Source organism: Lithobates pipiens, unplaced genomic scaffold (assembly GCF_037356315.1).
Source record: "Lithobates pipiens isolate NorthernLeopardFrog02 unplaced genomic scaffold, aLitPip1_a1.2 Scaffold_48, whole genome shotgun sequence".
Classification (NCBI taxonomy): Eukaryota; Metazoa; Chordata; class Amphibia; order Anura; family Ranidae; genus Lithobates; species Lithobates pipiens.
In genome coordinates this window covers 580,559-603,080 of record NW_027507872.1, presented here as the reverse complement: position 1 = coordinate 603,080, position 22,522 = coordinate 580,559, and the positions used below count along the sequence as shown (strand labels likewise).

General features: G+C 47.7%; 1 protein-coding gene across 5 annotated transcripts in view; it reads left to right on the top strand.

Annotated features, from left to right (window-relative positions):
* The window catches only part of LOC143957013 (membrane-bound acylglycerophosphatidylinositol O-acyltransferase mboat7-like), a 788,470-nt gene that overhangs the window by 227,255 nt on the left and 538,693 nt on the right, over nt 1-22,522 (top strand). For all 5 annotated transcript variants that reach the window (XM_077467161.1, XM_077467165.1, XM_077467162.1 and 2 more), the window contains one exon: nt 14,326-14,455. In XM_077467161.1, coding sequence (XP_077323287.1) covers nt 14,326-14,455 — 130 coding nt within the window. The remainder of the gene's footprint in view (nt 1-14,325; nt 14,456-22,522) is intronic.

Genomic DNA, 22,522 nt, shown 5'->3' with positions numbered 1-22,522 from the left:
CATTATCGTTTCAAAATTATTATAAAATGGTAGCGACCTTAATACTTTCATTAATCCCTCCTGGTGAAAGTGCATCCAATAGGTTTCTCGTGCACAGAGCTTTTTGAATCTTTCGGCTACTGGTAGGGACCTGAAGATCTATTCGATAACACAAACTTTTAAACCAGCTGGAGAGCCCTGATGAACCTTAGAAAAATGTAGAGGGACGCTATGGGGGTTAGTACCCCCCTCAATGAGTCTCCTATGCTCGCCAAACCTCTGTCTCAGGGCCCTAATTGTCCAACTTGCATACATTAAGCCACATGGACAACTCCGGCCATAGACAACAAAGTTGGACGAGCAATTGAAGAATTCCTTTAGCATGTATTTTTTACCTTTTGGTTGTAAAATACTTTTTTCCATGTTGGACAAACTCGCAAGTTTTGCATAAAGCCTTTCGGCATTGGTACATGCCTATCAGGGGTATTAGTAGTGGCACAGGAAGTAGCGTACCCTCTGGCATTATATCGCAAAGGGATTTAATAACAAACCTAGCCCAGATCTGAGGATCTGGTATCGTTTTCCCCAAAGAGGCTGCACCGGTGACCAGCTTGTGTCCTAAACAAATCTCCCCCTGGCCGCCACCCAGACCCGGAGTGTAGTTTTAGTTGGGATCGAAACCGTTCCGTACGTCCCAGCCCCCCCTGTATGGCAGGTTCTACAGATCCTGTATCGAACTCAGAGAGGTCGTCTTTAGACACACAGCTGCGTTGGTGTGCACCCCCTTAAACCACCAGTATGCTGTGACCAGTACAGCAGCCTAATAGTAAATTTGGAGGTTAGGCATTGCAAGGCCCCCGCATCCATGTGGGGAGTTGCAATGTAGACTTGGCCAATCTTGGAGTGGATCCCCTCCATATAAATGTACTTGCATGTCTGTCAACTTCTCTAAAGAATGAGGCCGGTATCCAAACTGGGCTGTTTCGAAACAGGTAATTGAACTTCGGAAGTCGAATAGTTTTAAATACGGTAATACACCCGAGGAGGTTCAGGGAGAGTCCCGCCCACGCCATGGATAGTTACTTGAGAAGGGCCAGCAAGGGAAGAATTTTAAGGGCATAGTATTGTCGCATCCCTTGAGACCACTACCACCAGGTATTTGAATTCAGTCACCCAACATAGGGGAGAAGGTTCGGCCGTGGCAGCTGCCTGGTCATCTAATGGGAAGATGACTGACGAATTGTAACCCCCAAAAATCTTCCAAAGGCATCCAGTGTCACGAGGGCCCGCATCATTTAGGTATAATAGGGCATTGTTGGCATACAGGGATATCCTCTCCTCAAGCCTCCCAATCTGCAGCCCACGGAACGTCCGGGAGTCCCTGACCGAAATCGTCAGGGACCCCAGTGCCAGTGCAAAAAGGCCGGGAGAAAGAGGACACACCTGCTGGGTGCCGCTAAACAATGGGAAAGGATCAGAGACCCGATCACTAGTGCGGACCCATGCACTGGGCCCCCCATATAACATCCGAATACAGTGTATGTACTTGGGACCGAACCCAAATCTGTGCATGACCTCCCAGAGATATTGCCATTCTACAGCATCAAATGCCTTTTCGGCACATAGGTAGGCCACTACACAAGATCCTACCTGGTCATGTGTCAGGGATAGGTTCAGATAGAGCCACCTAATATTGATGTCTGTGCCCTTACCCGGCATAAACCCGGTTTGGTCCACATGAACTAGTTCAGAGATAACAGTGGACAACTGTGCAAGGGCTTTTGCTAGGACCTTGGCATCCATATTTAATAGGGAGATAGGCCTATATGAGGCACAGTCCAGAGGGTCCTTATCGGGCTTAGGTACCAAAACAATAATGGCCTCAGCCATAGAATTGGGCAGGGCACCTTGCTCGGCAAGCTCCGCTAACAGGGCCATTAGCTTGAGGGCCAACAACTCTATATGCTGGGAGTAAAATTCTGTAGGAAGGCCATCCACTCCTGGGGTTTTACCACTCTTTAGTCCCATTATAGCAGCCTGAACCTCCTCCAGGGTAATATCTGCATTTTGTCTCTGAATTCAAATACTCTGAGCAGAATCCAACATGGACAACTTCGTCTGCTGAACCCGGTACAGAGAGAGATCCCTAAGCCTCTGTTGCCATGCTTAATATGCAGTCTCAGTAGGGGAATTCACATACTCCCGCTCCCTCCTCTCCACCTCAGCCTCCAAGCTCTCCAGGGATTTATTTGCATCCCTCTGCACAGCAGAGATATGCAAATTATACCCCCCGACCCAGGCCTTAAAGGCATCCCACGTTAAACCAGAGCTGTCCGAGTTCCGATTAGTGGTCCAATAGGTACAAATGGCCTCAGTCACCCCCTCCTGAATCCCCGGTGTCTAGGGCCCAGTACCTGGATAGACGCCACAGCCTCACACCCGGGGAGTCAGCCAGGGATAAGGTTAGGCACACCGGAGTTTGGTCCGAAATTCCTCTAGAAAGATGCTGTACCCCTCTGACCCATTTAAGGGCAGTACAAGAAACAAAGACCAGGTCTATTCCGGACAGAGATTTATAAGTGGTAGAGAGGCATGTATACTCCTGGTCATGTGGATGGAAGTGCCTCCAGACATACATTAACAGATAGGTCTCCACCCATCTAGGTAGTTCCTGAAGATGACCTAGTAACGGTGTGTAGCCTATCCATTTTATGGGAGGAGACCATGTTAAAATCTCCAAATATGTAGAAGTCAGGAGCATCATAAGCAAGCATAATTTGCATCATATCATGTAATACCTGTGTCTGAGCAGGGGGAGGCAAGTACGAAACGTTTTTCATATAGAAGGTGTAGGATCGCGTATCTGCCCCCTGGATCTGTGCACACCTCCAAAAGTTGAAATGGTAATGACTTCCGGATGAGTACACTCACACCCCGAGCATAGCTAGAGTATGGAGATTGATACGAGGCCCCCAACCAGGACTTATAGAGGGTGAGGATTCTAGAGCCTGTCATGTGTGTCTCTAGCAGGATGCATATATTTGGGATGGCCCCCTGAAGGTACTGAAACACTAGAGACCTTTTTAATAGCTGAGAAAGTCCCCGGACATTCCAGGATAGTATTTTAGCTGGACCATAACAGTCTAGCAAAATAAACAGAAAGCGAGGCAAAAAGGGAAACAAGGAGTGCACTGACCCAGGAGCCAGATCGAACCCCCACCATCCGACACCCTCCCACAGCAATGTGTCTGGGAATAAGAGGTTGGGCATGTCTTTGTCAGGGCTGGCTTAGCCCTTCCTTCTCTGGGCTGGCTGCTCCGCTGTTGGCTAATTGCCAGCTCTCATCTCTCTCAAAAGTTACCAGCTGTTCCTGATCATGCTCGTCTGACCTGCCTACTTAAAGCTGTCCAGCTCACTTCACCTCTGCATTCACCATCTCCTGAGGTTCTGTTTAAAGACTGGCTTGCTGACATCCATTCTGGCTCCTTATCCTGCTTGCTGTTTCTCTAATTGGATCCCTGACTTCTGGCCCGGCTGATTACCCAATCTGGTTATTGAACTGTGGCCTGACTGACTACTCTATCCGGTTACTGGACTCTGGCTATGCTTTGACTACGCTTTTTCTATTTACCTTTTTATTTTTATTTTTATTTAATAAACAAGTGTGATTTAATTGTACTTCTGTCTTGGTCTGATTCATGGTTTCTGACAGTCATGTCATCAAAGTTGCAAGTGAGGGCAACAGGTACCACCCACCCCGCATTCCCCACAGAAGTAAGCAATGCATGTATCCCCTAACCCCAAATTTAACGTGAGTCAGTTAAACAGGGAGGATGTGTATCTCAGTGAGCTGGGAGCAACAATCAGAGGCCCAGCACTTCCAGTCTTAGATGCTGGCATAACAGCCAATGTTATTTTTCTGGAGGACCCAGGGGTACATACTTGAGGTCCTATCACTTGAGCCAAAGCAGGTTTTTCAGGCCACACAGTCTGCATCAGCAACAGGGCAAGCAAGGGTCCCATTCTGTTGGTAGGTCCTTCTGCATATGATCATGCTGCGGGAAGAGTAACAGTAGAGCATCAAGGTCTAGCAACTCAGGTCCCTAAAACGAGCGGGGCAACTAGCAGACCTTGTGTAGTAAGAGCAACAAACTGCTAACCATGGTAAGGAGGGCACAAGTCATTTCATCCACATGGCACAGCAAGGATCAACAGTCTGCAGGACACAGCATCAGAATCCAGAAATGGGCAAATTTGGCTCGCTGCACATCCAACTCAGAAGTAATCATCTTGTGATGCTGTGGCACTAACCTTGGGTGAACTCAGTCAGAATCAGGCCATAGGAATGGGAATGTGTCAGGAACCATGAAACAGACAGACGTACAATCAAATCACACTTGTTTAGTAATAATAAAAATGAAAAAGGTAAATATAAAAAAAGCGCAGTCAAGCATAGCCAGAGTCCAGTAGCCAGATCGGGTAATCAGCCAGTCCAGAAGTCAGGGATCCAAGGAGAGCAAGTGCAAACCGGATAAGAAGCCAGGAGGGATGTCAGCAAGCCAGTCTTGAAACAAACAGCAGGAGATGGTTCCTTGTGATGTGACCAAACGTGAAGGCAATGGAGAAATGAGCTGGAAGACTTTAAATAGGCAGGTCAGATGAGCATCATCGGGAACAGCTGGTAACTGGAGAGAGAAGAGAGCTGGCAATTAGTTGACAGCTGAGCGGCCAGCCCAGAGGAGGAAGGGCTAAGCCAGCCCTGACAGAATCACTGACTAGCTCCTGGGTGGCAGTGTCTCCAGCCATGCAGCAGCATCCCTGGGTGAAGTAAAAAAGAAAACGGTCTCGCCATCCTGAACCCGGAGCCTAGCGTGAAACAACATACTGTAGTGCATCGCTGCTTTCACTTGGTCAAACAAGTGGCAGAGTTTTTTGCGTTTCAGTTGAAAAATCTGTCTGGCATTTTGGAGTTGTAGTAATCCGGCCATTCGTGCAGCTCGGAGCACTTCATCTTTATCCAAAAAATTCAATAGTCAGAATATCAGGGTACGAGGAGGAGAGCGCACAGGGTTGTGGGACCGTGGGATCCTATGAGCCCGCTCCACAGCGTAGTGAGAGGTGAATTGTGCGGCTGGTAAAAGGGAGCAGAGCAGCTCCTCCACAAAGACAGTGGGAGACTTCCCACTGTCCCACCCCTTCAGGGAGCCCCACCAACCATAAATTATTCCTCCTGTTGCGGTTCTCCTCATCATCCATTTTGTATTCCAGCGCCCTGAGTTTAGATCAGAGTTTGCAGGGAGGCAACATGTTTCGCCACCGCATCTTCTGCTTGCCCAACCCGCTGCTCCACAGTGGCCACACGAGTATGGATCTTATCTGGATCCTACCTGACCAGCCCCACATCAAGCTGCACCTCTTCCAGCTTGCCAATCAAGGTTGCCTGGCAGGAAGCTATTGCGGCCATAACGTCCTGCAGTCCATTCTGTGTCGAGGCAGCCAGCTCCTCCATCTCCGTTTGGGATGCCATGTTGGAGGATGTCTTAGGAGGAGCTGCCACGAGCAGGCCCGTGTCCGGGGGGATTTCCTCTGGTACTGGAGGGAATCTGAGCCTCTTACTGTGATCTGGTAGATCCCTGGGTCATGAAGGCACACAGGCCAGCAGCGCTCCGGACAGTGTGACCTCTCACAGCGCCATCTTGGCCATGCCCCACCAACATATACTTTATGTGATAGATAGGATAGCATAGTGATAGGAGGCATCCGATCCACAGTGCCAGACCAGAATCCTCACTACTGGACCTTTCAGGGCTACAGAGAAGATGGTGAAGTCATTTTGTCCACCAGAGAGGAGACTGTATACAGGGAAGCAGGTCTGGGACAGTTGCAGACTCTGGCCCTACGGTAAGAGGCAAATGGGGGTTCCTCTTTTCTTACTCGCGGGTGTAGGGGGCACCAGGGGTATTGGATAGATTCTCTGTACTATCCTCAGACCAGCAGAGCTGGTCTGGGGAGTCTGGCTGTGTGTTTATCACTCCTTTTCCCTACTGGTCGTGGGGCTGTTGGTCATAGAGTAAAAGTCTGCACCTTGTCTCCTTGTAAAAGGCTCATGCCACCTTGTTTCCTCTCTCCGTAGGACAAGGGATGGGTACAGGTTATCTAATGACTGTACACCAGCTCTAGTGCTGTAAGGTATTCCTAGAGTGTTGATCTAGATATGACGAATTTTGGTCTTAAATTTCTCAAAGCTTCCTTCTCCGCCGGAGGAGAAGCAGATATTTACGATGGCACTGAGGCTCTAGGGGAGCCCTCCCTTACTCACATTTGGTCAACCACCATATCTTTTACTGGCTGTGCTCCCGCTGTTTGCTGCTTTTTAATGTGGATGAATCACGGCCACTTGCTTCCCCAAATCTCTTTTGGAGGGAGTACTGCATGGCTGGAGCAGAGGTCCCTGACTACTTCCAGATGGGGGGAGGGGCTCTTGTCTGCCGAGGCAGGTGAACTATGTCGGTAAGCCAGGACAGAATGCAGTCTGCTATGCTGCAGGTCCTCCTGAATGGACAGCTATAGGGTGGTTGTGTTAGTATTCACTGGTGCCATCAATAGACACCAGGGAGGGAGCGCAAACAGGTGGGGAATGATGCAGTCCTTGATCCTCACAGGCGTATTACAGCAGATTCCATTTGGTCTGCAAAGCTACACCATGTACTCCAGGTTCCGCTTGACACCTGCTATAATTTTCGCAGCTGGCCACAAGATGGATACCTTTAGGAGGATCTCCTCTCTTTGGGCATTGGCTTCTGTGGGTGTTTGCATGCCTCCCACAAACACAGGGTGAATGGGCTTTGTGTTTCTGTCCACCAGTAGTGTGCTAACTTGGAGGCAGAGGCCCTTACACCTGCAATCTGCAGAGCTGATGCTAGCAAACTCTGAGATCAGCAGAAGCTGTAACATGATTTGAAATGCGACTTTGGGTGCAGCTTTGATATAGCTTCTGTCTCTGGGTCGGGGTTGCAACAGACATCGCATCGGGTTAGTGCAAGGTACCTTTTCTAGGTTACTGAAACTGAGTCTCATAGATTGGAATGGGTGCCATTGTAATCTACGGCTGTGACTTGTCATGTGACTTTTTGTCTGGGGTCGCATAGCGAGTCACACTAGTAGAAACGGAGCCTAATAGTTCAAATGACCTGCTTGAAGTTTAGCCCTCATTTTTATATACAGTATGTGGCTGTATGAATTGGGAGGTTTTTACCTGACCTTGACATTGTCTTGTGCAATCAGCAATAGGTTGTCTTAATGCATTATTGTTCATAGACAGCAGGTATGTAAATGGTTTAGAGAAAACATTTTTGGTTGCTGAGACCTTACCTGGTTATCTTCTATGCAATATCCTCAGGCTATAAAGACAGAGAAATTCCACAAAACATTACATTATATATGATTTTTATTTTTTTATTACATACTTTCTTTTTACGTGTTGGTCCTTGTGGCAGAAGGTTCTTTAAAGTGGTTGTAAACCCTTACAACACACTTTGACCTACAGGTAAGCCTAGATTAAGGTTTACCTGTAGGTCCAAGAAATATCTCCTAAACCTATACGGTTTAGGAGATATTTGCCGAAAGACAGGCACCGATGTCCATGATGCATGCGCCGTAGACAGCGGCGCGCAGGCGCACTGAGCGTGCTGCCGTCAACGGCGATATGCTGCTTCGCCGAATGACAGCGGTGGAGCAGCGAGACCCACCGAGAAGATGGATGCGCCGGACTACAGGGGACAGCGGTGACATCGCTGGCTCCTGTGTCAGGTAAGTGACACATATTGGACTACTATGCGATGCATAGTAGTCCATTATGCTTTACCTTTGCAGGGAATGAAAGAGGAAGTAAACTCATTAGGGTTTACTTCCTCTTTAAGTTTTCTTGTGGCATGAATACTAGCCTTGTGTACGCTACAAGATATTTTATTTTTTATACGTTGCGTATTTTTTCTTTGGATTCTTCCTCCTGGGAGAGCTTAACATTTGTAGCTGAATATGTAAAGCTATATCGATCGCAACACTGCAATAAAGCAATAAAGCCCTTTATTTAGATTCTTATGGCCACTATAATCTTTCCTAGGGTTTAGGATTCATACAGTAGTATAATCTTTCGTCATAAGGCAAATGAGGTCAACAGCAGCTGGGGAGTGGTTATCATCTATTGGATTAGTCCCACGTTACATCACCTTCTGCTTCCTTGGAAAATTAAGTTGGTGCTTCTCTGCAGAAACCACCCTTTGAAACCCATTAGGGAATTTGAATGATCTCTCCTGCATTATTGGCTATCACATTTGTCAGATGTATCTGAGCTATGGGCTGTGGGCTATGGGCTGTCTTTTAAGAATTCATTGCTAATTCTTCACAAGTATAAAGTAGTCTTGCGCCCAAAGCCTACCTTTCTACCTAAGGTGGTATGAATCCTTGACCTTAATGAAGACAGTCTTCTATGTGTTCTGCATCTAAGAACCCAAAAGAGATTACTGATCATTGTCTGGATGTTGTCAGTGATATCAGAATTTATCTGAAAGCTGCAGTTTCTGTCACAAAGATGGACCTATCCTACTGACAGGTCACTTTTAAGGGCCTTCTTCAAAATCCACATTTGCTGGGTAGATAAAACTACTCCTCTCACAAGCTTATGCTCCAAAGGATAACACTTCAAGCACTATTGTGTGCTCACTCCACTAGATCGCTTGGTGTTTCCTGGGTATTCTGACATAAAGCCTCTGTGTCTCTGCTTGTGAGGCCGCGTACACACGGGCGGACTGTTGGCTCAACTTTGTCCGCTGAACAGTGTTTCAGCGGACAGTCCGCTCGTGTGTGGGGCTTCAGCGGACAGTTTCAGCGGACAGTTTGACGAACAAAGTTTTTCGGAAATTCCGAAAAACTGTCCGCTGAAACTTGGTTTGAGCGAACAGTCCGCCCGTGTGTAGGCTACTTTCGAAATGAGCAAACTGTTCCCGCTCGGAGGGAAGTCCGCTCATTTCGAGCGCGTGTGCAGGTAGGCGGGGCCCGCGACGGAGACGTCGCGGGCTCCGCCGCCTGGAATGGACTTAAAGGGGAACCCCAACGCCGAAAAAAATCGGCGTGGGGGTCCCCCCAAAGTCCACAACAGACCCTTGTCCGAGCACGCTACCCGGCCGGCCAGGAAAGGGGGGCGAGCGAGCGCGCCCCCCCCTCCTGAGCCGTACCAGGCCGCGTGCCCTCAACATGGGAGGTGCCTTGGGGAAGGGGGGGCCGCGCGGCCCCCCCACCCCAAAGCACCTTGTCCCCATGTTGATGAGGACAAGGGCCTCTTCCCGACAACCCTGGCCGTTGGTTGTCGGGGTCTGCGGGCGGGGGGCTTATCGGAATCCGGGAGCCCCCTTTAATAAGGGGGCCCCCGGATACCGGCCCCCCACCCTATGTGAATGAGTATGGGGTACAATGTACCCCTACCCATTCACCTGTAAAATAAAAGTACCCAAAAAAAAACACAACACACGAGATAAAATATTTTATTGCACAGCTCCGGGGGTCTTCCGTCTTCGGGGGTCTTCTCGCCGGACTCCTCCGCTATCTTCTTGTAGCTCTTTTGCTAGCGGAGGAGTCCGGCTTTCTTCCTCCCCGCCGCCGGCCTCTTCTCCCGACTTCGGGGGTCTTGTCCCCCTCTTCGGTTCTTCTGCCGGGCCACCGCGCCTTCTTATAGCTCTTTTGCAGGTGGTGGCCCGGTCTTCTGTCGCCGCTGCCTTCCGTTCTTGTTCTTCTTGTTCTTCTCCAGGAGATGTTGACACGTCGCTCTCTCCGGCCGGAATGCCAGAGCCGCGCTGAGCGGCCACTTATATAGTGACAATGGGGCGGTGTCACATGGTATATGTCACATGGGTTGGTCACATGGGTTGATGTCACATGGGGACTATGACATCGTAAGGGGGTGGGGTCACCATGTGACCAACCCATGTGACATATACCATGTGACACCGCCCCATTGTCACTATATAAGTGGCCGCTCAGCGCGGCTCTGGCATTCCGGCCGGAGAGAGAAGAACGGAAGAACGGAAGGCGGCGACAGAAGAACGGAAGGCGGCGACAGAAGACCGGGCCACCGCCTGCAAAAGAGCTATAAGAAGGCGCGATGGCCCGGCAGAAGAACCGAAGAGGGGGACAAGACCCCCGAAGACGGAAGACCCCCGGAGCTGTGCAATAAAATATTTTATCTCGTGTGTTGTGTTTTTTTTTGGGGTACTTTTATTTTACAGGTGAATGGGTAGGGGTACATTGTACCCCATACTCATTCACATAGGGTGGGGGGCCGGTATCCGGGGGCCCCCTTATTAAAGGGGGCTCCCGGATTCCGATAAGCCCCCCGCCCGCAGACCCCGACAACCAACGGCCAGGGTTGTCGGGAAGAGGCCCTTGTCCTCATCAACATGGGGACAAGGTGCTTTGGGGTGGGGGGGCCGCGCGGCCCCCCCTTCCCCAAGGCACCCCCCATGTTGAGGGCACGCGGCCTGGTACGGCTCAGGAGGGGGGGCGCGCTCGCTCGCCCCCTTTCCTGGCCGGCCGGGTAGCGTGCTCGGACAAGGGTCTGTTGTGGACTTTGGGGGGACCCCCACGCCGATTTTGAGCGTCGAAATGAGCGGACTGTTGCCTCGTGTGTGGGCGAGTCCGCTCATTTCAAAAGTTGCGCGGACTTAGTACGACGAACAAAGTTTGCCGTATTTGTCCGCTCAAAAAGTGCCGTGTGTGGGCGTGTTCGTTCATTCAAAAGTTTGAGCGGACTGTTTGACGAACTTAGTTTCGGCAGACAGTCCCCGCGTGTGTACGCCGCCTAAGGCTTTCATCTTCAGTTCATACCGTCTCTAAATTACTACTAGGCGGAATCCAAGCTAATGTGGATTTAGCCTTCGGTTGCAAAGGTTCTTGCAGTAGCACGGAGTTGGCGTTTTTTTGGCTTGTTTGCATAGATCATTTGTTTCCCACTTCTCATTCATTTGTTTAGGGGTGTCCCAGATACTATGAAAATCCAGCCTGTGTCTTGTACTGTTTGAGTAAGATGAAAGGAGTGCTGTAAATTCCATATTTTGGGGTATAATACAGGACACGGGCCATCCTCTAATCTGTTCCTGTGCATAGCTTGCTAAAAAATTGGTCTCGTGGGTTAGGGTTATAGGAACTACGCCCAGAGGGCATGTCCAGCAAAGCTTTGCCAATGTCAGACTCGCTTCAGGTGATCAATCACCCAAGTTATGAGACTATCCAGCCTGTTAAGTTTTAGTCCAGTGCTCTGTAGATATCTCGGTGTAAACGGCTGCTACAAATGCTGCCCAGCTCTGCCCTATTGTGTACTGATTACTCACCTGCAGACCCTGTGTTTACATGTAAATAACCATCATTCATATGTAAATAACGAGAACATTCATATATAATGTGGCGGCATTGATATGTAATAAAGGCAGCATTCATATGTATATCATGCCCCTCTGCAGTGTGGAGATGTGCTGTAACCTCTAGCAACCAATCAGTGAGCAGTATTACTGAACAGTAAGCAACCAATCAGTAATTGGTAATGATATGCTGTGACCTGGCCCAAGCAAATTTCTGCCCAGAGTCCAGTCAATATTAAAGATGGCCCTGTGTACGTTATGCCAAGATATGGAATGTTATAGGTGTGTGTGTGTGTGTGTGTGTGTGTGTGTGTGTATATATAATTACACTAACACAAAGGTGTAGCAAAGTCCCAACAGTAACAACCACACAGTGCCAGTTCAGTCCTCTCACACATCGGCAGCAGAAGAGATAAGAGATCTTTAAAAATATGACACAATATTTAAAAAGAATCAAAAACAGCAGCTGTTTAAAAAAATCATATAAAATGTCCACGTTAGTAAAAATATTCACAGTCCGCTCACTGAAAACAGGAATTCTAAAACAGCGCTACAGCTGTTTTTATTACCATTAGGGGTGCAACGGATCAAAAAACTCACGGATCGGATCGTTCCTCGGATCAGAGTCGCGGATCGGATAATTTTTCGGATCGGCAAATAATTTAATTTGTAAAAATTCCACCACCATATAGTCCCCACTGTAATATTGGAGTATGGCTGGGTATTGCAGAGTATTGGCAGGCAGGGTATTGGTGAGTATCGCTAGAGCATTGGCAGGCAGGGTATCGCTAGAGTATTGGCAGGTATGGTATCGCTAGAGTATTGGGGTATTGCAGAGTATCGCTAGAGTATTGGGGTATTGCAGAGTATCGCTAGAGTATTGGGGTATTGCAGAGTATCGCTAGAGTATTGGGGTATTGCAGAGTATCGCTAGAGTATTGGGGTATTGCAGGGGTATCGCTAGAGTATTGGGGTATTGCAGGGGTATCGCTAGAGTATTGGGGTATTGCAGGGGTATCGCTAGAGTATTGGGGTATTGCTGGGGTATTGCAGGGGTATCGCTAGAGTATTGGGGTATTGCAGGGGTATCGCTAGAGTATTGGGGTATTGCAGGGGTATCGCTAGAGTATTGGGGTATTGCAGGGGTATCGCTAGAGTATTGGGGTATTGCAGGGGTATCGCTGGGGTATTGGGGTATTGCTGGGGTTTTGCAGGGTATGGAGGGATGGTTGCTTCAATCTCAGGATCTCTCCCGTCCACTGTACAGGTTAGTACAGAGAGGGGAGAGAGGAACCGGTTTGTTTACAAGTGATCGCTCCGTCGGTGCGATCAGTGTAAACAGCCTGGGTGTAGAAAGATGACCGCCGCTTCGGAGCTAGGCCGAAGCCGCGGCCTTTCCTAAGGCCGAGACCGTGGAGCGCTCCGTGGATCGCGGCATTTGTGGATCCGAGCGGGGTGACCCGTTCGGATCACGGATTGGTGACGATCCGTTGCACCCCTAATTACCATGTGGACATCATATATACAGGGTTCAAAATTTCAAGTCCTGAGCTACTAGCCAGGCCTCAAGGGTTCATCGCCATCAGTTGGCCCACCCAACCCCGCCCCTAAACACGCCCTCATAAATTATCTCATTAAATTACACTTACATTTTTTATGCAGAATTAAGTTATAAAAATAAATATTAACAACTTTATCCGTGCCCACCAATGCAGCCTGCCTGTGCCCACCAATGCAGCCTGCCTGTGCCCACCAATGCAGCCTTGTCCCATCAGCCGCCATGCAGCCTGGTCCCACCAGCTACGATGCAGCCCATGCCCACCTGTGCAGGGGAGGAGAGGAACAGAAGAGCCACCCCGGATGTTCACAGCGCAGCGCGGGGGAACAAAGTGATAACAGCTTTCATTTCAATTTCTGTGTTCCCGCCGCTCAACGTCGTATACAGCCCCGCCCCCCTGGCCGGGTAACTTTGACAGATAACCAGTCACCAGGATTGGACGTGTGATCTGTCTATCAAAGTCCCGGGACCAGGGGGCAGGCCTGTATATGACAGCGAGCACCGGGGAACACTTGTCAGAAACCATGAAACAGACTGAGACAGAAGTACAATCAAATCACACTTGTTTGTTAATAAAAATAAAAGGGTAAATAGAAAAAAAGCGTAGTCAAGCATAGCCAGAGTCCAGTAGCCAGATCGGGTTGTCAGCCAGTCCAAAGTTAATTAACCAGATCAGGTAATCAGCCAGGCCACAAGTCAGGGATCCAAGGAGAGCAACTGCAAGCAGGATAAGAAGCCAGAAGGGATGACAGCAAGCCAGTCTTGAAACAAACAGCAGGAGATGGTTCCTTGTGATGTGACCAACGCGAAGGCAAAGAAAAGAGTGAGCTGGAAGGCTTTAAATAGGCAGGTCAGACGAGCATTATCGGGAACAGCTGCTAACTGTGGAAAGAGAAGAGAGCTGGCAATTAGCCGACAGCTGAGTGGCCAGCCCAGAGGAGGAAGGGCTAAGGCAACCCTGACAACACTGCAATGTGAAATGAAAGCTGTTATCGCTGTGAACAACTTGGCGGCTCTGTTCCCCTCCAATCTCTGGGAGAAGGACTCCCATTCCACCCAGGCTGCTGGCGGTGCTTGGTCCCCCCCTCGCTCCAGGCAGTCCTCGCCAGCCCTCAAAATATACTCGCAAAATCTGAGCAGACGAGTGCAAATTTTGGGGGCATAGGTGTGTGTGTGTGTGTGTGTGTGTGTGTGTGTGTATAGATATATAGATATATAGATATATAGATAGATATAGATATAGAGAGAGAGATATAGAGATGTAGAGATAGGTGTGTGTGTTATTAAACTAAACGTTGTATATAAGTCATATCTAAATAAATAAGTGCAGCAGTTTTTTCATTTTTAAAAAGCTAAAATTTTGTGTCTCATTTGTTGCAGGTTCACATGTGAAACAGTGGTGTGGAGCTGCAGTGGGGTTGTTTGTTGTTCTGATGACTTGCCACATCCATACGCTTCATTCTGTGGTCACCATCCTTGGGACATGGCTTATTGTGAAAATTTCACCCAGGTAAAATATGGCTATAGATGATGATTTAGCTTGCATCCTGAGGAGATCTTGTGAGAAGTTTAGGAGCCAGCTTTTTTATATATCTCACTAACAACTGTATTTTCATTTTCTCCATCAGCTCATCACTCAGTTATTACCTTTTTTGTTTCAACTTGACCCTCCCTTCTAGAATGTAAGCTCTAACGAGCAGGGCCCTCTAATCCCTCCTGTATTGATTTGTATTGTAAGTGTACTGTCTGCCCTCATGTTGTAAACCACTGCACAAACTGTTGGCGCTATATAAATCCTGAATAATAACAGTCCGGGAGTGGCTCACAGGTTTTTTCTGACCCTGCTTAGTTGGGGGGGGGGGGTCGCACTCCCAGAGGTGAGCCTATACCTATTGGGTGGGGAGCATGAGTGAGGTGATTCATTGGTGGTCTGGAAGTTTTGCATAGGGTTTAAATCTTTTTAGTTCATCAATCAGCATCCGTTTGTGTAATTTTCACGGTTTTTTAATATGGACTTTTTTTTGCACTTTATTGCATGGACAATTATGCACTTTACATGGTGTGATGATTTTTTTAAATGATATAGATTTTTGTGCCTATGGGGATGTGATCAGTGCTAGCATCAGGGCTTTTCAATAACAGACGTGCACGCACAGACGCAGACAGACACTTTCTAGTTCATATATAATTAGTTTTGTTTTTTGGGTAGCTCGCAAGACTCTATCACATAAATAAAAGTATAATTGTTCGAAGACTACTCCAGACATACAAGTGTCAACCCAGATCTAATATCTATCTCAACAATGTGTTATAAAAAAAATAAGGTGGGGCTGTGAATTTTGTCTAATGACATTAGGGATGGAAGCATATTACTGCGGTAGCATTTAATTATTATCTTTAGTATCATTGACTGCATTTGGATTGGGTCAGCACTCTGGGCTTTTTACTGTATATATTTATCTTTTTTATAATAATTTTTTGTTTTGGCTGCTGGTATGCATTCCTATTTCCGGAGCTGTGATGCGCTCAGGGGCCCTCCCTTTTCCCTCTGCCCTCGTGGACGCAGAGTTGTGGGTGGGTCCCTCATCGCATCGACTCCACGTGCATGGTGTCACTTGCTGTCAACATGTGTTAATTTCTTAATTATAAGTTTAATTGTAGGTAAGAGTGTTTGGGGGAGCTGTGTCTCTTTCCCCTTCTCTGTTCCTCTGCCCTTCGTGCTGTTTTTGTCTGATCCCCGTGCATTCATCTATCTTTTTATAGATCATTTTAACCCTGGAACTGCTCCTGATGAGTGGATGAACTCCACGAAACGTGTAGAGTGCTTTTATTCTACCATTTGCAAGCATGTGTCTGAAATTCTCCCTGACTTTATCTACAATGTCTTATCCTTCAATCAATTGAAAATACAAGGTCCCTTTATGCTGGATCTTCAATAAGATGTCAATGCTCCCAGACCTTATTGTGTTTATCATTTATCAACAGTTTCAGTTAGGTATGCTGTAAGCATTCAATGAGTATGACATCTTTAAAAAAAAAAGTATTTAGCAGTATAAAGCAGATTTCTGTGTCTGAGACTGGGGACATGGTACAGGAGATGGTCAGAGACTGGGGACATGGTACAGGAGATGGTCAGAGACTGGGGACATGGTACAGGAGATGGTCAGAGACTGGGGACATGGTACAGGAGATGGTCAGAGACTGGGGACATGGTACAGGAGATGGTCAGAGACTGGGGACATGGTACAGGAGATGGTCAGAGACTGGGGACACGGTACAGGAGATGGTCAGAGACTGGGGACACGGGACAGGAGATGGTCAGAGACTGGGGACACGGTACAGGAGATGGTCAGAGACTGGGGACACGGTACAGAAGATGGTCAGAGACTGGAGACACGGTACAGGAGATCTAGAGACTGGGGACACGGTACAGGAGATGGTCAGACACAGAGCACGTGGTACAGGAGGCGTCACCCATTGCAGGCCAGTGTGTCCCCGATTGCAGGCCAGTGTGTCCCCGATTGCAGCCAGAGTGTCCCCGCCCCATTTTGCAGCCAGAGTGTGCCCGTGTCCCATTTTGCAGCCCCCCCCCACCCAGGCCACGCCCCATTTTCGGCTCCATTATCGGCTGTTTTTCTCATTCAGCAAATTGCCGAAAAGGGCATTTTCGGCCGATATGTTTAGGCGGCCAAAATTTCGGTGCATCCCTAGTTTGGATTCTTCCTGTAGGTGTGACTGGGCGGGACTAAATGCTAATTAAGATATATTCAATCCCCACCCACCATTAGAGCTGTGAAAGAAGTTACATAATTTGCAGAGTCTGAAAACAGAGGGGTGTATTTTAGGCTCTAGCTGCTGCAGGAAATGGCTATGGAAGGGGCTGAGTCTTTCAGCAGGCTTTTTTATACTTCTGTCATCTCCGCTCTTTAACCACTTGCCAACTAGTGAATTTTCGTACTGGTATGTTGGCTCCTTTAAGAGTCATAGCGGCTGAACGGCGGTGGACCCGGTACGCGTGGCCGCGATGTCTGCCAGTCTCTCACGGGCACGAGAGCCAGAGCGGGGATCTGTGTATATAAACCCACAAATTCCCATACTGACAGGGGAAGAGAGACAGGTCTGCTGTTCCTAGTAATTAGGAACAGTGATCTGTCGCCTCCTCCAGTCAGTTCCATCCCCTCATAGTTGGAAACACACATTTAACCCCTTGATCGCCCCCTAGTGTTGACCCCTTCCCTGCCAGTGACATTTACACAGTAATCAGTGCATCTTTATAGCACTGATCGCTGTATAAATGTCAATGGTCCCAAAAAGTGTCAAGTATCCGATCTGTTCACCTCAATGTCGCAGTCCCGGTAAAAATCACAGATCACCACTATTACTACAAAACAAAATGATGAAAATACCATAAATCCCTTATTTTGTAGACATTTTAACTTTTGTACAAACCAAACAATATACGCTTATTGCAATATTATTTTTTTTAACCAAAATATGTAGAATTTTATATATTAGCACAAATGGATGAAATACTTTATTTTGGGGATATTTTATTATAGCAAATAAAAAAAACTTTTTTTACTTCCAAAATTGTTGCAAAAAATAAAAACCGCAGAGGTGATCAAATACCACCAAAATAAAGCTCTATTTGTACAAAAAAAGGACATCGATTTTTTTTGTTTGGGTACAAGGTACAGTGTCGCACAACTGCGCAATTGTTAGTTAAATCGACCCAGTGCTGTATCGCAAAAAATGGCCTGGTCATTAAGGGGGCAGATCCTTCCGGGTTCTTAAGTGGTTAAAAAAAACTTACTGTACGATCATTTTTATATACTTTTCCAGAGCCATTCTTTTTGGACTAGTATAGTGAGACACTTCTGGTACTATCGCGATCACTTGGATATCCCTAAGGGCTGATGATTAACCACTTCCCACCCGGCCAATGCACATATACGGCCGGGTGGGAGCCGTCTACTTCTGATAGGACGTTCAGGAACGTCCTTCAGAAGGAGCGGGATCGCGCTCACTCATGCGATCCCGATGTGCTCGTGTCACCCGGACACGGCGCATCTCAGATCGGCAGGAGGGCTCTGTGATTGGCCCTCCTGATCACATGACGGCCGTGTCCACTCACGGCCGTCATGTGATGTAAACAAACAGCCGGTTGCTAGGCAATCGGCTCCTCCTCTCCTCACACAGAAGTCATCGCTGAGGAGAGGAGAGCAGATCGCTGCAGCCGGCTGATGATCAGTGAGTATGAGCTGTTTTTTACAGCTTTTTACTCACTGATCATCAGTCTAGTGTAAACACACAACACACCACACAGTATAAACACATGTCCCCAAAACACACATGTCCCCAAATAATAAAAACACATGTCCCTAATAATAAAAACACATGTCCCTAATAATAAAAACATGTCCCCCACATATGTCCCACTAAAATCACATGTCCCAATGATTATCTGCATACATATGTACGTGATCACCTGCACACACATGTACATGATCATTTGCGTACATATGTCCGTGATCACACAAACCAATTATTATACACGTAACGGATTTTTTTTTTACCAAAAACATGTAACAGAATACATTTTGGCTTAAATTTATGACAACATTTGATTTTATTGGATTTCATTTAAAATAGAAAAAATAAAATGTTTTTTTTTTCCAAATTTCCGCTATTTTTGCGCTTGTATCGCAAAAAATAAAAAACGGAGTCGTGAATAAATAACACCAAAATAAAGCTCTATTTGTGCGAACAAAATGATAAAAATTTCATTTGGGTACAGTGTAGCATGACCGCGCAATTGTCTCTGAAAGCGCTAGAGTGATGAAAGCTGAACATTGGGCTGGGAAGGAAGGGAGCGAAAGTGCCCTGTCTTGAAGTGGTTAAAGAGGGATTCCACCAAAAAAAAAAATATTAAAAGCCAGCAGCTATAAATACTACAGCTGCTGACTTTTAATAAATGGACACTCACCTGTCCCGGGTTCCAGCGATGCCGGCAGCCGAGGCCGATCGATCGCTCGGCCCTTGGCTGCTGCCGTCACCATTCTAGGTGAGGGAATCAGGAAGTGAAGCGAATCGGCTTCACTTCCCGCTTCCCTACTGCGCATGCGCGAGTTGCGCCGCGCAATAGGAAATCTCTGCGCTGTCACTGGGACCCGTGTGTGTCCCAGCAGACAGCGCGGCAGGGCAGAAAATGGCGTAGACTCCCACGGGAGTCTATGCCCGGAAGTGGGTGTAAATACCTGTCTTTGACAGGTATCTCCACCCCCCTCCCCCCTGAAAGGTGTCAATTGTGACATCGGAGGGGGGGAGGGATCCGATCAGCGGAGGTTCCACTTTAGGGTGGAATCCCGCTTTAAGGAGCTGAAAATACTATTATAAAGTGCACATGGTTCAGACGGTTGGTGAATGTGCATTTCTCACACACTGTTTGTGGTGGAGCACGGCTTAAAGAAAACAAATGAAGTCATCTTTCTTTGAATCGCGGTGATTGGATTTTTCTGTGAAGATTGTGTTTGGCAGGACTTGAACAATTTGCTTAGAATCTAGGAGACAGCTGAAAAAGTCAGGAGCCAGTTTTTTTAATCAGCTGCCCAGTGCCCAGAACTGCATGTCCGAGGCGTCGGGCAATAAGAATTGCTCACGCCTGATGCCAACCGAAAAGACAGAATAAATAAAGTCATTTTATTTGCAAAATCTAAATTTTTTTTTTTTTTTCTCCCTTTACTAATCTGCACTGATAGGTCTGCACTGATAAGGCAGCACTGAGGTGGCAATGATGGTCACTGACAGGTGGCACTGACAGGCAGCACTCCCTGTCCACAACGGCGGTAAGAAATGGGCGACCGATCAAGCCCGCAAGCTCAACCCCAGCTGTAAAACTGGGAACATTATGTCGGAGGTGGGTGGGCAGTGAGAGAGAGCTGCGCTAATCGCAGCACCGTCTACCAGAAGGTGCTGGTTCGCAGAAAGCGCGTATCCTTCTCTGGGGGGGATGCGCATGTCCCTGCTCCTGTGGTGTAGCCCGGGCGCCAGGATGCAATTTCCAGTCGCTATTGTGACCTCACGCCTAGGTTTTGTCTAGCTCTTCTGGTTTATGTAACTTTGTTGATCATTGCACTTTATGAACCATAATTTTGTTTTTCTTTTCTCACATCAGGGGACACAGAGCCGTAGTACTTGTGGGTTATATCGGCTTATCAGGTGCTGGACACTGGCACGCCCCTTGAGGCGTGAACTTCCTCTATATAACCCCTCCCACTACTGGGAGTCCTCAGTTTTTTTTGTTTGCCAGGGTCAAAAGTGTTGGGCACGTGTAAGGATGTGTGTACTGAGCTCCACGGGCAGTAATCCTTTGATGCAAGCCAGCCATCCTGACCGGATCTGTTCTGATGTCTCCATAATGGACTAAATGAACGGTACCCGGGCCTCGTTATCCGAAGACGCAAGATTTTGCTTGCGAATGCTTTTAAGCTGGGCCCTGGGATCCAGTACTTTTTGGTAGTAAGGTCCAGGATTGCGGGATTACCTGAGTGTACCCCTGTTCCTGAAGGTTTCCTTTCAAGGTCTCAGAGCCTACCGTGAAGGGCAAAGATTGGGCTTTTTATCTCTGATAAAGCCCTGCGACTGAAAGGTAGTGGAGATTTTCTGTAAGGAATCTCTCCTTCCATGTATTTATGTTGTCATGTCATGTCTGTCACCACTGGAGGCTGTATTGAGCACTCACCATTTTGACGCTGGAAACGGCAGAAGCTTTCTCTCTCCTCTCCGTTCAAGCCAGCTCAGGCCCTCCCCTAGAGTGGTGGTTTTTGTTCCTTTGGATGCCAGCCCGCTGCCTCTTTTTAAAAAAAAAAAAAAAAAAGTTTTGTTTTTGGGGCAAATCGATGCAGTTTTACCCCCCCCCCCGCCGGCCGCCATGTTGCCCGGCACTCATACACTTCCCTAGTTGAAAGGGGAAGGGGGCGTGGCTAAATGGCGTCAGACGCTGGCCACACGTGGAGGAAGTATTTTAAGATACACAGGCAGAGCTGCAGTCTGGTGGTGGAGGGACAGAGCAGAGTGATTGCTGGTCAGATTTAGTGACCCAGGCATCTCCCTTTTGATTGACAACATTGTAATGTATAGCTAGGACTAATAGCAGTTATTGTACTGTAATATAGCCTAGCAAGTGTTACATTCTTTTGCTGGTAGTGCCTCTGCTTTGTACTGTAAGCTATGAGTGGCAAGGGGGCCAGGAATTTTATCCGTTCAGAGTGGGGTTAAACGCAGTAGATCCCCTTCAAGTGCTAAAGATCCTCCTATGGAGGTTCAGGATGCCAGGGATCAGGCAGATCTTCCTAAAGATATGGAAGATACTGGCTTATCCTCTTCTGAGGATCCTAACGCAGAAGGAGTATCACCGCAAGAGAGCTTGCTTGTGCACGCTCTCGCTGGATTGGTTCAATCAACCTTTTTGATACCTGATTTTTGATTCCATCTCTAAGTTAGGATCATTAAAACCTCCTCCGACTGGAGATACTTTTCCTGTCCATGCGTGGCTAAGAGAGCTTATGTACGCAGAGTGGGAGCATCCGGATAAGCAGTTTTATCCTTCTAAGAGGTTTGCCAAACTGTATCCTATGGAAGAGTATTTCTAGAAGAAATGGGGTGTTCCAGCGGTTGATGCTGCGATTACCTCCGTAAATAAGAATCTTACATGTCCGGTTGATAATGCACTTATGTTGAAGGACTCAGCAGATAAGAAGCTGGAGCACCTTTCTAAGAACCAGATGGTTTTAGCAGGTTTAGCAGTGCAGCTGGTTCTGGCCGCAATGGGTGTATCCCAGGCCATTAAGGAGCAATTTGAGGAGATGCTTACATTTTTACCTGTTGAACAGGTTCAATAGTATGCTGATTTAGCAGACGCACTGTGTTTCACAGTAGATGCTATGAGAGATGCGTCCATTCAGATTTCACGTCTGATGTTGGGACTAGTGCATTCTCACAGAGTTCTTTGGCTTAAGAGTTGGTCAGCCGAAGCACAGTGTAAAAAGCTCCTAGCCAGTTTCCCTTTTCATGGTAAACAGCTATTCGGAGAGGATTTGGATAAATACTTACAAAGGATTTCCAATGGCAAAAGCTCTCGGTTGCCAGTGAAGAAGAAATGTAGATATTTCTAATTTAAGCGGGCCTCTTCTCCTGTATCAGGGACATCAGCCTCTAGGCAGTCTTGACGGCCTCAGCCGTCAGGTTCAAGGGGGAAACCCCAGGGACAGCACTAAGATCAGAAAAGATCTTGGGGAAAGAAGCCCACCAAGTACTAAAGCCTCCTTATTAAGGGGCGCCCCCGCTCACACGGGTGGGGGGAGGGCTCCTGCAATTTTCAAAGATCTGGCAGGAGCAATGTCAGGACAAATGGGTGGCTTCTGCTGTGTCTCTAGGTTACAAACTATAGTTCAGAGTTTTGCCATCTCCCTGGTTTCTAAGGTCAGGGGTTCCCAAGGACCCAGAAAAGAAGGCTCTCCTTCTAGCACTGGACCATCTGCTAGCCAATGCAGTCATATCAGAGGCTCCCTTAGAGGAA